The sequence below is a fragment of the Maylandia zebra genome, linkage group LG17, assembly GCF_041146795.1.
Source record: "Maylandia zebra isolate NMK-2024a linkage group LG17, Mzebra_GT3a, whole genome shotgun sequence".
Classification (NCBI taxonomy): Eukaryota; Metazoa; Chordata; class Actinopteri; order Cichliformes; family Cichlidae; genus Maylandia; species Maylandia zebra.
In genome coordinates this window covers 32,381,722-32,397,856 of record NC_135183.1, presented here as the reverse complement: position 1 = coordinate 32,397,856, position 16,135 = coordinate 32,381,722, and the positions used below count along the sequence as shown (strand labels likewise).

Sequence of the window (16,135 nt, the reverse complement as noted above, 5' to 3'; positions counted from 1 at the left end):
CTGGAGCACGAATACTGACAAGATGTATTTCTCCTATTCTGGCTTCTCTTCACTGGCTCCTTGTTACATCCAGAATAGGGCTGAACGATTATGGAAAATAATCTAATTGCAATTTTTTGCCCCAATATTGCGATTGCGATGCGATATGCGATTATTTTTTAAGGTCTTTGTCTTCTGTATTATTAAACAAAGACAAGCAATACATCATATAGTATGGCCAATACTATATTACATTAATTTTAAACTGTTCTTTCCTGGAAGACAGACCTCTGTTATGATGACATGAGGTGATGCATGAATTGATGACTGACATTTTTATTTAACTTCTTCAATCACAACAGTATATTTGAACATACACAATAGTTTATTTTTAGCTTACAAACATCTGAGCATAAAGTGCTGACAAGGAACCCTGGTGTAAACATTAAAATGAAAGTCAGTACAATGTGCAGATTGCAGAAATATACATAAACAAAATCAGTGGCTTTACCACACTCAGTTTTTCGACATCTGTGAACTACTAGACAGTCATTCAATTAAAAAATAATATTAAATAAATAAAACTAATAAATAAAAAATACACACATCTTACTGATCTCTGCAGTCAGTAACATTACACATAAAGTGCAAACATAATAGCAATTGTATAAACACACACACAAACACGCCTTTAAAGTTTAAAGGCGTGAAATTGGACGGTCTAGTTCTGATTAGCGTCACCGCTGTCTCGGTGGAGTTTAATAAACTCGGCCGTCTGCTTCTTGCTATCTAAAATATAACCAGACACTGGTGTAAATTCTCGACTGTCTCATACTTCTGTTTAATAAGTTTTCTGTTTGACGTTTAGTCAGCTGTGTGAAAACCAAGGAGGAACCCACCCGGGGGATTAATAAAGTTTTATTTTATCTAATCTAATAACTTTAATCTCAGCCAAACCGATTTACTCACGAACAAACAAAACACTGAAAAAAGCCCAACAATAACATTTTTAGGTTGTCTAAGTGACTTATATATTACGTTTAACCCGAGCAGCGAAACTCCGCGGTGATCTGAAAATGATGTGCCGGGAGTTGTGCCGTTCTCGGCCGCATCAGTAATCCTCGAGCTCCCGGCTAGCTGTCGAGCTGGTGGGTAGCAGACGCCTCTGAAAACGTCGAAGCACTTTTGCAAATATGGGATATCTTGATAAACCGAGCAGATATTTGATGTTTACACAACTACTTTCTCGCCTGAAAATATGTTAAAAGTTTATTTTGTGACCCAGAAAGATTAGTATGAGTAATTTTAAAACTTAGTAGCGGCCGCCATTGCTGGAAACTGGAGTTTGGCTGGGCCGCGCTATGAATTCTGGGATATGGTAGTAATTTGGACAGCCTTATAATCGCAGTATAATCGCAGCCTTTGCGGTTAGAAAATTGCACTTGATCATGTCGCGATATTATCGCAAATGCGATATATCGTTCAGCCCTAATCCAGAAACAAATTTAAAATCGTCCTCCTCACATACAAGGTCATGAATAATCAGGCCTCGTGACATCAAACCTTTATACTGTTTATGGGTGGAATCCTTTTAGGGAAGTCAGGTCTTTCTAAGTGTTATTGTAAATTTTGCACATGTCCTCTGCTGTAATTTAAATTTCGTACGTCCACTGGTCTGTGGCCTCAAGTAGCCACCTGTCTTTCCTTGTAGTAAGTGGCACCTGTGCCTGGCTGACACACCGGAGGACCAACCAAACGCTGCAGTATATATAAATATACACAAAGACACTTTTTATATACCACTTCTCCACCTTGTTCTGTCACCTCCTGCAGTAGAAAGGCTTAGACTTAACTCTTATTCCTTTAGTTACATGTGATCCCCATGTAACCCTGCTTTCTTTGTGCTGCAGATACTCCACATGTGCCAGCTTTTGTTCAGCCTGCCTACTCCTCGTTGCTTAATTCCTGCCTGCCCGCTCTCCACCAGCTCCACCACAATCTGGCATCCTCGAACATCTTCAGAAATGTTAAAAAGGCCAGCTTTGCTCTTTTCACTACCTTGAGTCTCTCACTGAATCAAGACTGTACAGACCTACAGAAACTCACATTCACATGAATACAATTACAATGCTGCAGATATGATCATTGTAATTTTATCCTTTAATCTGTGGCATAAAAATAATCATCAGTCTCTTCAAAGAACAATAAAAAAAAAGTTTCAATATATGTTTTTAATTGGATGTAGGGTTTCATAAAATTGGGGCAAAATACTTTAATTGAGCACAGTCTGTGTGCAGAGGTGTACGCAAATTGAAGTAGCAGCTGTTTATGTGTCGCGATCAAAGCACTCTGAGATCCAATAAAGGGGAAAAAACACAACATGTCTTAAAATGTTAACAAAGTGTTTTAACAATGTGCTAAACATGCTACTTGTAGGGGGCAGTGGTCACAATACCCCAAATGTAAAATGTACATCATACACATATTCATAATTAAAATATGCTTCCAAAACTTCTTCTGTCACTGAATATGATTAAATGCACTTCGAAGAACATATAATGGACTCTCGGGAGCTGAAATAGGTGTGCGCGCCAACACACCTGCGTTGATACAAAAACAGTATATACACACAGTGAGGAGCGACAACCAGACACAGTTGCCCATTCACCCAAATATGTGCACACAGACAATAGCCTGAAACTCCCCTCCAGCCTGGCAGGTAATTGCTGTCTATGGGGGGGACAGGTGCTTCTACAATAGAGCGCCAGTGTCCAGGCAGGCTCTATTCACTGCCACTGTAATTGCCTAATTGAAAAGCTCACAGGGGAAAGAGGGTGTGTGTGTGTGTGTGTGTGTGTGTGTGTGTGTGTGTGTGTGTGTGTGTGTGTGTGTGTGTGTGTGTGTGTGAGATAAAGAGAGAGTGTATGGAGACTTGGATAAAAAGAGGAGAAGAGGAAAGATAAGTGCTGAGCTTATGGAGTACAATAAAGGCTTTGCACCACACACACATGCTTGTACTGCACGTGCACATGCGCACGCTTCCGGAATTTTTTTCTTCCCATAAGGAAAAATATTCAAATGGCCACACCTGTATGTCCACACATAGAAGCATTCTGAATCGGATCCCTCCAGGGCTAAATATTGTAGCGAGCATGATTGAGAGATGGAGCGAAGGAGGGAGTAGTAATGGGAAATCTATTGTTGTAAGATAGGGATGCAGCAGGGAAAAGAGGAGGAGGGTCAGGGTGTGTTGAGATATAAAAGCGGCAGGGTCACTCTCATTTCTGATGTCAGCCTCTCCATCTCTGAGCCCTCTCCATGCTTTGGCTGTAAGTTTTATATGTGATATATAGTCAAGGAAGAGCAGATGGGGTCTGCGTGTATGTGGGTGTATGTGTTTCACGTGTGAATTCAAATACATACAAATATGCACCTCGGTGCTCCCATTCACTGCAGAAAAAACAATGCTCTATAATAGTTGTTATTAGCAATAATCCTCTACCTGTACGCTTCTGCAGTCAGATTAAAAGGAACAGTCAGCATTTTGGGGAATACTATTCTTTGCTGAGAGATTCATGACAATATTTCTAACATTTCCTGTCTCTACTGTAAATGTGTAGCTTATTTGTACGTGCAGTATTTCACAGAAATTACATTTCATAAGCAAAGTTACCCATTTGCTAACAGTAGCTTCATTTTAATTACAATCCAAGCAAGTGAGTGCATTTTCACAAAATATCTGACATTTCCTGTCATTGCTTTTAAAACCTTTTCTAGATTCTATATTTTGTAAATTCGGCTTTTGGAAACACTTCAAATCCACAATGAACATCCAATTTGTTGAAAGCTCATCCCAAAAACCTCACATGCTTCGAAAGAACAATAAGGTGCTGTCATTGTCCTTGGGTTTGGTCGTTGTTTGCCCTACTGTTGCAACCTCGTTTTGGCTCATTTGTGCATCCGTGGTTGACTACAAACTGAAGGAGCTCGTATGCCCAAGGCTGAGGTAGACTCATGCTGTTGTTCTTGAAATGCTCAAGAACAACTCCTGTAACAAACTCTTTGAATTCTGTTGCCTATTCTTCAAAATCACTGTGTTCGATCGGATCGGATATTTGTATTCAGAGTACAGCTGGACAGTTTGTGTGCTCTCCGATGGGTACGGGAAAAAAGAAGTCAGGCATGAGAAACTGCAGAGGATTTCAAAGGTGGATCCTTGTCGAAAAAACGGCTAAGGATAGGAATTTAGGCATGTGAGAAGAAAAGACAGAATCGGAGATATGAGTGCAAAATGAAAGGATAAAAAATAAAAGCCAGAAACTGTTTTAAGGACAAAAACAAGCAGTAGGATCACTTTTGGCTGACAACTTAATATTGGTGGGAGAATCCCAAATGCTGGCTCCCTTGAGCACAACACAGTCTCTCACAGGCCTGGATAGGCATCATTTGGCTTGGCTTCGTGGCATTTACTATGTCGAATCTGACAAACACACACTGCAAATAAGCCGTGAAGAAAATGAACCAATCTGCAGAAATTCCCCTCACTCTCTATCAGTGGAACAAATTCAGCGTCAGTGTGAGAGGAGATGTCATACTCTATCGCACTGGGCATCAAACGCACCCTGGAGTTGCACGCGCGTAAATAAGCGTAAGACATGACATGCTTCTTGTGGGGAAGATCTTGGCTTAGTAATGCTCTCTTTCTCTCTCTCATGTCTTGCGAGAGTTCTATGTAAACCCCGTTAGATTTAAATGGCACCCTGCTGTGCAATCCAGCGGTGCACGTATACGTCTCCAATGTGGGGAGCAGGAGTTGCACATAGTATAGCAGCATGTTATGTGTGTTTGCTGTGCGTACATGTTTGAATATGTGTACGTTATGTATCCATATACTGTATGCCAGATTTCATAAGTATAACAAAAGAGCAAAACTTAAAAACAAAACCCTCAACAGTAAGAAATGCTCCAAAAGGTGATGATTTCTTTTGTTTCTTTCGGTGTTTATGGACAAATGAGTATTAATAAACACAACAGAAAGGCATGATTACTTTAAGTTAATATTAATTTAATATTATCGATTAAATTAAGTTGACTTTACTTAGAAACTTAAGCAAACTCATCTCATCTTTAAAGGATTTACGCAAACTTGTGCACGACTTAAAGATACGACACATGAACTTATAATCAAAGCAACATTACATGGTAGTTCAGCAAATTAGTAGTAGTTAAAGTAATTTAACTATGTCACTATTAATAGCCTAGATTTTTCATGGTATTTACAGTCATGTGAAAAAGAAGTCTTAACAGAACTCTGTGCAGTCCAAAATGCAATGCTCAGAGAAACTGCAAAAAACCAAGAGCTACGTTCAACTTCATGACAGTATATTGAGAAAAAGGCTGGACAAGTAGGCTGGTTTAGAAGGGTTGCCAGGAGAAAGCCTCTTCTCTAAAGACAACATGGCAGCACTTAGATTTGCAAAGTTGGATCTGATCAAAACACAAGACCCTACATTGCAGCATAGGACCTGGACCAAATACACAGATCTGACTATGAACTCCTGTGTATATCAAAGTATTCGAGGACAAAATGTGAGGACATCTGTCTGACAGCTAACGCTTGATAAAAGTGGATCATGCGACAGGACAACTGTCTCAAGCACAGCAGCAAATCTACAACAGAATGGCCAAAAAAAGAGGAACAAATCAAGGTACTACAGAGGTCCACCCAAAGTCCAGACCACATCCCGATTGAAATGCTGTGGCAGGACCTTAAGAAAGCTGTGAATAAGTAATGCCTGCAAACCTCAATCAAACAAAGGGCCAAAATTCCTCCACAACAATGTGAGAGGCTGATAACGTTGTATATAAACAATAAATTCAAGTTACTGCTGCCAAAGTTGGTTCTGCAAGCTACTGAATCATGCCATGTAGCTTCCTGCATGCTTTGACGGACGGACGGACGAATGGATGATACAGCACGGGCAGATGGACCATGGATGGACAGATGGATGGATGGATGGAGCATGGATGGGAAAATGGATGGATTGATGCATGGGATAGATGATTTGCCAATCACAGCGACACTAGTGGCTGGGCAATCGTGGCTCAAGAGTTGGGAGTTCGCCTTGTAATCAGAAGGTTGCTGGTTCGAGCCCCGGCTTGGAAAGTCTCGGTCGTTGTGTCCTTGGGCAAGACACTTCACCCTACAGCGAACATTTTAAAAACTTTCAGAAGTGCTCTAGTCACTTTTTATTTTTTGTGATTTCTTTTTCAGTGAAAATGCCAGAATAAACGTATAAACTCTGAAGCTTCTGAAGATTAACAGTTGTGTACATTGTTATGTTTCTCCAAGCTGGATGTCCTTGTTTCTTCGGTTAACTCTGATCACAAGTGACTCCTAATCTGTGGTCCTGTATGAGCAGGCACATCACATCAGACTTTTGAAGCCTTGCGCAGGTCTCTGAGTGTTGGTGTGTCATTCATCACTACAGTCCAAGACCGAAATATCACAGCAGCTGCAGACTCTAAAGCCCTTTTCATCAGTCTGTCATTCAGATTTATCTTATTTTTACATTAACATTTCTCAAAGCCTCATTCAGACATACCCACACTGATGGAGAGCCACAGTGCCATAGGTGCAAAACAGCTGTTCTATCCCCCACTTCCACACATGCTTATTAGAAAGGGACTTTTAAACTAGCAATACCAAAAATTTACAAATTTACAGTGCTGCTGCAAATAAGAAACTTTGCCAGTTGGATAAGATGTGCATGTTAATGCCAGATTAGTAATAATACAAGCCTCATTGCTGTTTATGGCATTTTGGTGGGTTGAGAGACTCACAAAGACACACAAGAGTCATCTATCACTGGAATCTCGTGTGTATCAATTAATGAGACATTAATTGTGAAGTCCTGAAACTGATGTAAATGCCAACAGTGACCTACACGGCTCATTCAAACATGTAATTAACATATTTAGATGCAGTCAGATTCATTCATGGTAACGTGCGCTAGTTTGAAATGGGCTTTAGTGTCTCTTCCTCCATCCACACACAGCAAACAGATCAGCAGCAAAATTTGCCTAATTCACAGCAGACTGTTCTTGTGAACCTTTATCTAAACGTCTATCTATAAATCCTCATAAGTACAACTTCCAGCACGTAGGGTAACCCAACAGCTCATCGGATGTTTAGGGAAATGTAGGATACTGTGCTTTTGTGCTGGTTAAGAGATGCAATTAGTAAACAGTGTGTTGTTTCTTCCATGAGACAGCCCATAAACCTGAAATATGTTTCTCTCTGAATCTGCTTCTCTTTTTTTCTTTTGATGATACTATTTTGAGGTTCAACTCTGTTGTCAAGCAAAAGAAGAAGAAAAAAAACCTTCAAAAGATAAAGCTCTGAAGCAACAAAGTGCTCTAATTGCTGTATTGGCTATGACAGCCTCGTTCTTTTCTTTCATCACCAACACACTCCATCAACCTTTTCTCTGTCCTCCTGCAGTGCACTCATCTCTCCTCTTCAACATTTTGTCCTGTGACAGTAGCGAAAAATGGCCGACCTTACCTGGATTTACCCCTCCCTCCCCATTATTTCTCTTTTTGTCCATCGCAAACAGACACATCTAATTATTTTGCGATGTGCCCATTTTTTTCCCCTCTGCATCTTCCACTCGAACCACTCTGAACACTGGAGGTCACATATTTAAATAGTTTCTCTTCCCATCCGCGATGAGCACAAAAAGACATAAAACCAGAGTTATTTATTATGATATAAAACACGCAGTTTCGGGAAAATGAAACCTTGGAAGATGGACGATATTGAATTTTTCAAGATGGTGCTCGGTTCGAGCCATTGTCTTCCCCCTCTCCCTCGGTCTCTCTGGGGACCCGGCACTGTTACGTGTTGCATTTAAGCACACAGGTCAATAAAGGTAATTGATAAGCTCTAGGATATATTGTGATAAATGAAGGATATCTCTGGTGCAATAAATCAAACTACCTCTCAGGCTATAAATGGACAATTGTATGCCCCCGCCTAATGGGAATAAGCATAAACTCATCTCCGTATAACAGACAGACATCTATAGAGCTGTATTATTGGGCCATCACTTACACTTTATGAGCACCTCAGATACTGAGGCAGGGCCAGTGCAGCATCTCGGAAGGCCAGTTTATAGATTATTGGCAAGTCCATCGATCTGTCAGAAGAAGCCTTGGAATCACTTTTTCAACTGAGACGGGCAGAGCTGACAAGTGCCTTATACGGCTAAAAATTAAACGTAACGTAAGATGCTTGAATTTGTCTTCCTATTAAATAATACCAAGAAACTTACATTCCAGACTCATGAGTTATTTAATATTGCTTTATGGCAGTTTACTTGATATTCTCCCCATCAAAGGGTAAACTTCTTCTACAGGTACTAGTGAACACATGAAAAACTGCTGCCCTCTAGTGGTCGCAAGCTGAAATGATCTTTATCCATTTTTATTTTGAACATAACAAAACAATGACGCACATTACTGTCACAAAACCGTCACACTCACATACACACTCGCAGTTATAACATTTTAAATTTGAACAATAAAACAAAAAAAAAAAAAACAAAAAAAAAAACCACCCAGCAGTGCAAAAACTATTTAAAACAAACAAATACTTTGGCATCAGGAAAGAGCTCACAGCTTATTTGCACATTCACCAGAATTATTTCAGCACAACTATATGCTAATATATATTTAGACAGCTATTTCACCCCATTTTTAAACTCACATTTCCATCATGTGTATACTGACACACGCTTTCAGTACATTGTACGCATTTTTTTTTCTCCATGGTCCTTTCTCATAAATAACTGCTGAGTGGTTTCTGGAAGCTGAACAAAAAAAGAAAAGTGGTCCAGTGCATGTGCCTCTCCAACTGAGCGCTGCAGAAAGCCTTTTTGTCCAGTTTTGATGAGATTATTTTCTCTTGTGGCTCACAAGGTTCAAAATAAATTCTCCAATATGGAATAAAAAAAAAAAAAAATCTTCTGTTCTCAATTTTAAAAATTCATGAAAGGAAAAAAAAAAAGCGAAGTCCTTGTTTCAATCTGCGGCCAAGATCAGAGCTTTGTTACAAGCCCGTCTGGCCTGTTCTACATTGTAGTCCATTTTAGAGCTTTTGCCTCACTCTTGGTGGTTTACAAGAGCTGAGCAGTCATTAGTCTCAGTCTAAGACTATCCCAGCTGCCTCAACTCAAGCAGCTGATGACAAAGTTTCACTCATTAGATTTTTTTTGGTGTTTAGGCTTTCAAGATCAGCAGGTACGACTTCAATTCCTTGCAAAAGCTCATCATCCATAAAGCCCGTGTCCCGTCATTGTCCTTCAGGTTCGTCACCGCTCCCGAGTTTTCCTGTTGATCTTTGCCACACTGTTCCTCAGTCTCTTCGTAAAGAGTGTGTGTGATTTACCACAATAAGTGTGTGTCGTTTTTAACAGTTCCTCTTCTAAAGGCTCCAACAAAGACGTCACTGGGTCTGTGCCGAAAGTGTACTGGAACGACAAAACAGGCCTTTCGTTAAGTCTGGCTTTGTGTTTTCAGCTTAACTTTGAGTTCAATTCCAAAGCTTTAATCTGTTTCAGCTTGGACCACGACAAAGAAAAGACGCGTGATATTTCAATCTGCAGTCTGTTCTGTATTCTATGACCTCTCTGCCTGTCCAATCCAATATATGGAAGGCATAAAGCGAGGAGCGCAAACCTCCCTGCATATACAGAAAGCCAGAGGAGGAACGCATGTTTCATTTAATTTCTCCCTCTTGAACAAAAGCCTAAAGAACATAAAAAACACTAAAAACTAAAGAACATTCTCTTTGTGTGAATCAAAGCTCAATATCAAATTTGGCATTTCACATGTAATGGAGACCTTTGTGTCCAACACGCAGGCAAAATAACTTACACTATCCCATTTCTGTTTCTTAAGTATGCTAGTGTCCTTATGGCTCTGCAGTTGGCTCAGAAACGTGAAACGAGAAGCAGCAGAACTGATCAGATTTCCCAAGTGAGCGAGCAAAGTGGTGTGCTAAGCTGAATTTGTGCTCAGAAGATGCGTTTCCTTAGATACATTAAAAACTAAATCAGCTTCAATCATGAGGGACTCCAAATCTGATTGGTCAGCCAGGCTTGCACATAAACCGCTGGGTGTTGATGGGGGTCAGTTTTATGCTATAGGCTTACAATCCAGTAACAGCCAGGGATTAGAGGAAGAATTTCATGTCTTCCCAATAATGAAGGGCCCTTTACAATACTCTGAGGAAATCAATGGGGAATTACCATTTTTTATGCCAGCTCATTTACTTGCAATTGGGTCTGATATTCGGTCACAAAGAGCAAGAGGTTTTTATGAGTGCATACTTATACACACCCGCTGCTCATAAAGTTGCATTTACAGTTGGGTGTATTGATTTTGTGCGGCTGATGGGGCGCTGCTGGTGCGAACACTCCAACTCTAAAAGTGCCACCAGCTGTAAAAATTTAACTGCTGCTTCCTGGGCGCAGCTTTTTTTTGCAGCGGCGGGAGGGAGGAGATGCTTTACGACAGACAGGCCGATGTGCTGTGTTGGAGGCAGGGGCGGGGAGGGGCCGTACCCTCGCTTCTTTGCGTGTGGATGCAGAGCATGGACATTGACTTACACACACCGTCTCCGGTTTATTGGGAATATTAACTGCTAGAATAAAGATCCTGGTTAAAATATTAACCAAAAAAAGGGGGAAAGAAGTAAATCATTAGTTTTAGCATTAGCACAAATGATGCATTCAGGAGCCTTTGTCCTGCTGTGTAGCTGCTTATATATACACGAGTTGCATAACCCAGTGGTTCCTGGGCACAAAATGTGAGAGATGAAAATTGGTCTATTGTAGTAGTCTTGCAGTCATCTCACAATGTGACTGCTGTTATTATTGTCTACGTCTACAAACTCACTCATATTTAGAGGGTATGACGTACGCTCTCATTCTTGCTGCTCCTTCTGAGCCACAGTTTGTCTTGTAAATAACATCCTGAAATTTCAAAGTAAAGGCACCGTCAGAACCTGCCTTTTCTCACCGTTTCCCTAGCGATCATCACTGTGCCTCAGCCCCAAGTCACCTGACTGCACACCTGCTCTGTATTAGTATTCATTCATCATGTGCTGTTCAACCAGAAAAGGGAGTGTGGCACTTCCACTGTGGAGGTTTTGATAAGAAATTTGATAAAAGCTGCCTTGACTGGGGTCGTCTATCCTTGACATCACCGTCCATCAGCACAACCCTGCAGGGATAACGCTGCGCTTCTGCTTTCACAACAGTGACTGTGACAACACATACTTGCATACATTTCTTGGTAAATGCACATGGTACTGTCCTGCTACTATGAAGTGTAGCTGTACAACAAGCTCAAAGCATGAAATGTTTTTTCAGGAACTATTAAACGCACAAGACTAATCTATACTCTTGCATCCTTCTGGCAAACCAGACTTAAATCTATAAAAGTATTGTGCAGAATGAGCGGGTGTCTCCACCTGCACATACAGTGCTGGTTAATGTGTCTACTGCCATAATTGATCCTGTCCTGGAAAGCCACAGTCTTAACTGCAGGCCAAGGATAAGGTATAGATAAGGCATTACGCTGATCTATGTTCAATAGGAAAGCAATGAGGCTCCCAGTGTTGATGGCTTCGTTAAGTAAATGCCACTCATGTCGTCAATATCATTACACTGCTGGTAAGCAACCCATAAACATCCTCGTGGGAGAAATTAGCTTTCCTCCAACCTTCTGCCAGTGGTGGAGATTTGTGTCTTCCAATGCAGACAATCTGAAGTCACCAGCACTTTTAGTCTTTAGGGTCAACACCAATCTGAAATCTCATCAAGGAGGGGAACGAATCAGGGCACGAGGTGTGTCTCTGGGTTCAGAGGGGCTATAAAAGGGCTTTCCATCAGACGTTGCGCTAAATTGCAGCTACAATACGTTGAAAAGGTTCAACACATCACTTTTTAAATCTGGGACACTTTGAAATTAGCTTTTTGCTGCTTTTCATTCTGTCATATGAATGTAAACTTATCCATTTGTCTTCCACTAACAATATCTGTCTTTTGTATTTTTACACACCTGTTGCTTGTGAAGCTCGCACACAAGAATTTCACTCGCATGTACTGTACCAGTGTACCTGCACATGTGATGTGACAATAAAAGTGATTTGATTTTGATTTAAAAAGTATATAATCACTGTGTGTTGTTAAAACCCCTAAAACCATACACACACACACACGACTGTCTTTTGCCGTTTCTGTTTCTAGACCCTTTCACGTCTGTCATGTGTGTTCAGGGTGAACATGCTCTCATCTGTGAAATGCACAGGTCGGCAGTGGTGGACCTGCTAATCCTGGTATTCTATGGCAAATGGCACGGCACCGACAGACCAGGCTCATGTTGTTTGGTCAGAGACATTTACACCAGTGGGCTGCTGGAGGTCATTTTGCAGCTCTAGCAGTGCTTATCCCGCTCCTCCTTGCACAAAACAGCAGATACTGGTCCTGTTGATTGATTGATTAAGGGCCTTCTACGGCCCAGTTCATCTCTCCTAGAGTAACCGCCTGTCTCCTAGAATCTTCTCTATGCTCTTGAGAGAGTGCTGGAAGACACAGCAAACCCTCTGGCAAAGGCACCTATTGATGTGCCTTTCTGGAAGAACTGGAATACCTGTGCAACGTCTGTAGGGTCTAGGTATCACCTCAAGCTAGCAGCAGTGACACTGATACTAGCCAAACACAAAACAAGTGAAAGAATATTCAGAAAGGATAAGGAAGGAAAATTATCAGCAGCCTCCACCTGTGAAACCATTTCTTTTCATGGTTGTCTCATTGTTGCTCCTTTTTCATTAACACAAAGCAGTTGAAACTGATTTGTGTTAATGAAAAAGGAGCAATCGACCCCCTCTACTTAACTGACCAGATCAATATCCAGAAGTTTCACTGACATGCTGGTACACTCACATATTTATACCATACCACGATTGTTCCTTTAATTTTTCTGAGCAGCATAAATATCCCAGTAACACTCACATAATCCAAAAACACACCATGGCATGCTGACCTTTTTTATGGCTTCGTAAACAGCCCTGAAAGTAGGCTGTTTGTAGTCGTGGTAAACTCCTCTGTTTCCATGGAGTATGTAGATGCCATCCTCCTCAGCTGAGGCACAGTTGCTGCCATAGATGCAGTGATCCGGGCGATAGTTCCACTGGCACGGAAACTCCAGCAAGGACTCTGCAGACAGAAGCAGATGACAAAGGAGGCACAAACTTGGTATTCTGTACACTTTTACAGATACGATATGCTGTGAATTAGTAACTTAGTGTGTGTCTAAATGCGTGCAGTCATACCAGGGTTATAGTGGAAAATGATATTTAGTAGGTCCTGGTCTCCCCATGTTATGTTCAGTTTATATTTCTGGAGTAGAGGCATCAGGAGCTCTTCCCAGCGCAGCCCCACTGATGTCATGTCATTCTGTCAACACAGACAAGCACACACACACACACAACACGATTATATTTACAGTTTTGGTGCAGGGAGGTTCGCACTGGCACTTTCATGGACTTGAGTGCAAATCCACTAGAGAAGGAGGACATCTTGTGGTCACTAAAGGTAATACACCGATACAACCTCACCTTAAAGAACATGCTCCTCATACGTGTCAGATTCATGAGCATGACCCCTGAGTTGATGCCCGTCCTGCCGTAGAACGGGTGACGGGCAAAGCGATTGTACCAGGCGATGCGGGGCTCCTCGTGCTCTGGAGCCATAGCAGCCAGCTGAGAAGAATTAAAGTCAGACAGGAACCTCCACAAGAGGTCCACCGGCTGCAGGAAGAGGATGTCTGAGTCCACATACACAATAGAGTCAACGTCCTCTAAGATGAGCTGGGAAAGGACAAAAGACGGAATATTTGTGATGCTCATGTAAGTGCAGAAAAGCATACTTCACAGACTTGAAGTAATCCAAAATAAAAATCACTACGAATACATTTTTCAACTTCACTCTTCAGAATTAAAATAATATTACAGCTTACAGGTAAGAAGAGTCGCTGTGAAGCGCAGGGTTTGAAGAGTTTCTTCCACTCCGCTGCATTCTCATTGGGGAACCTGATGGAGTAGACTCTGTAGCTGAACCTGTAGCGAATAAAACCAGGCCACGACTCCAACTGGAACACAGATATGAATGCACTGGTTTTGCTACCTGAAGTAATGCACAATATGGCATTCGTAATCATCAGCACTCAACAGAAATGGCTACCAATGTTAGGTTTCATTGTTATGCTTCAAAAGCAAAGTTACCCACTCACAGCTTCAATGAAGCCGGCGTGAAGCTGATCTTCTGCAAAGATGTGCAGATGGAGGCGCTTGACGCTGAAGAGCACAGCAGACTTAATCATGGTGAGCGTCTCCTCCAGCCTCTCCCCGCAGGCCACCACAGCCAAGTGCATGGGAGGTTCAGGCCTGGTACCAGCAGCCTCCTGCTGAGCCTGCTGACGCATGATGTACCTGAGGGAGAAGACGTAATTGGAGGTGCGTTACACTCGGGCAGAGCCACACTCGAGATATTTTGGGCAAGATGATCTGAGTCCTATAACAGTAATAAACTTACCATATAGGAGGCAAGCTAGTATTTATTATATTCCTTTAGTGCAAAGGGTGGAGGATTTGGTGAGTGTGACTTGATCTCTCTAGAGCACTCACACTGTAGTTGTTTTAAGCCATGCCTGTATTTAACTGCACCCAATAATTCTAATCGTGAATAAATCCCCAAAGTAGTCATTTGTCACTACGGTGAAGAACTGTCCCTTTCTTTGTCTTATGTGAAAGAAACTTTTAAATTCTGGACTAAAAAACGTGTTTCAAAATGTATTTTCTAACCCCCTTAATAGAAAATAAAATCTCCCCAAAAATTGTGCTTCAGGCTGGGATACTTAAACCACTACGCTGTACAACAGTATTTGGCGCCCTCTGCTGGATTAAATATGCAAAGACGCTATCTAAAACGTATCCTGAGCCATTTCCCCCCATTATTTTCTGGGTACAAGTAGAAATTGTGATTATTCAGATAAATCTGTGACAGAAAATATCAACACGTTATTCAGATGTTTAATCCATTTAGTATGAAGTACCCACTTTTCTCTTCCTTTACTCTGCCCAAACCTGAACCATAGCAAACACAGCCATGTGTGGACACCATGTTGATTTAAAGCAGCGTGATAAAAACACACATTTAGGCTACGTCAGTTATTTTTGTACTAGCACATTTTTTTAATTCATTTGCCAAAGATATGGCTGTGGGACACACAATGTGTGGTTTACACAGATCCTACATCACTGACATATCGACACATATCTTTTATACATGAGACCTGCACGTTAAAGTGCAAACCTAAGCAGGTACTGTGCAGCATGTCTAAATATTTACTTGTTGAGCTTCCCTATGACCGAGTCGCATTCCTGTAGCCTGAGTGATTACACATGAGTACCTGAGCATGCTTTCTGAGTTTTACAGCTTGTCCCGTGAAGCACAACTACGTTGTTTCGATTTATTAAAACATTGAAAATCCTACCAATTGAACGAGAGTGCGTTTTTATCCGTGACCCCTCGCCTGGCTCCAGACGCTCGCAGTGGGATGAGAATCTTCTTTGCTCCGTTTCTTCTGGCGGCCACGTCCGAGTAAAAGAGCCTGCTGTAAACATACAAGCCCGAAAACACGGCAAACACCATGCACAGCATCAGTGCACGCATGTACCGCCGCATTATACAGTTTCAAAACGCAACTCGGAGCTGAAATCATTACACAGAAACTAGCATTTAATCATAGACCGCTAAGCTAGACGCCGCGGTAACGCACTTCCGGCGGGGATTTACAAAATTAAACTCATTCCAGCACCAATTACGCCCTCTGGCGGTGGTTTGTTTTGTTTTTTCTTTGGGGGGGAGGGGGTGTTGTTGTTGTTTTTATACCTTTAAAGGTTTGTGGAGAACAGTCAAAAGTCTTACTTATCTGACTTTATGCTCATGTTAAGAAAATAAAATAAGAAGACAATATATGATTTGATGTATATAGCAAGACTTTTTATTATTTATTCTGACTCAGT

At 41.4% G+C, this 16,135-nt stretch overlaps 1 protein-coding gene across 1 annotated transcript; it reads right to left on the bottom strand.

The window, feature by feature from the left end:
* Positions 1 to 8,316: 8,316 nt before the first annotated feature.
* gxylt1b (glucoside xylosyltransferase 1b) lies at positions 8,317 to 16,085 on the bottom strand. Its single transcript, XM_004560873.5, has 7 exons — positions 15,604 to 16,085; positions 14,341 to 14,539; positions 14,068 to 14,199; positions 13,667 to 13,918; positions 13,382 to 13,505; positions 13,093 to 13,265; positions 8,317 to 9,512 (listed from the first exon to the last, which is right to left on the bottom strand). Exons 1-7 carry the CDS (start codon positions 15,792 to 15,794, stop codon positions 9,354 to 9,356), a joined length of 1,230 nt encoding a protein of 409 aa, XP_004560930.3. The 5' UTR covers positions 15,795 to 16,085; the 3' UTR covers positions 8,317 to 9,353.
* Between the last annotated feature and the right edge of the window lie 50 nt (positions 16,086 to 16,135).

What these genes read in the sequence shown, in the direction of transcription:
- gxylt1b (XM_004560873.5), bottom strand. Translation starts at nt 15,794, where the DNA reads ATGCGGCGGTACATGCGTGCACTGATGCTGTGCATGGTGTTTGCCGTG. An exon ending in CACAGCGACTCTTCTTACCT is followed by an intron (nt 13,919 to 14,067) that starts GTAAGCTGTAAT and finishes GTCCTTTCCCAG; the next exon opens with CTCATCTTAGAGGACGTTGA. An exon ending in TTTACGAAGCCATAAAAAAG is followed by an intron (nt 9,513 to 13,092) that starts GTCAGCATGCCA and finishes TTGTCGTTCCAG; the next exon opens with TACACTTTCGGCACAGACCC.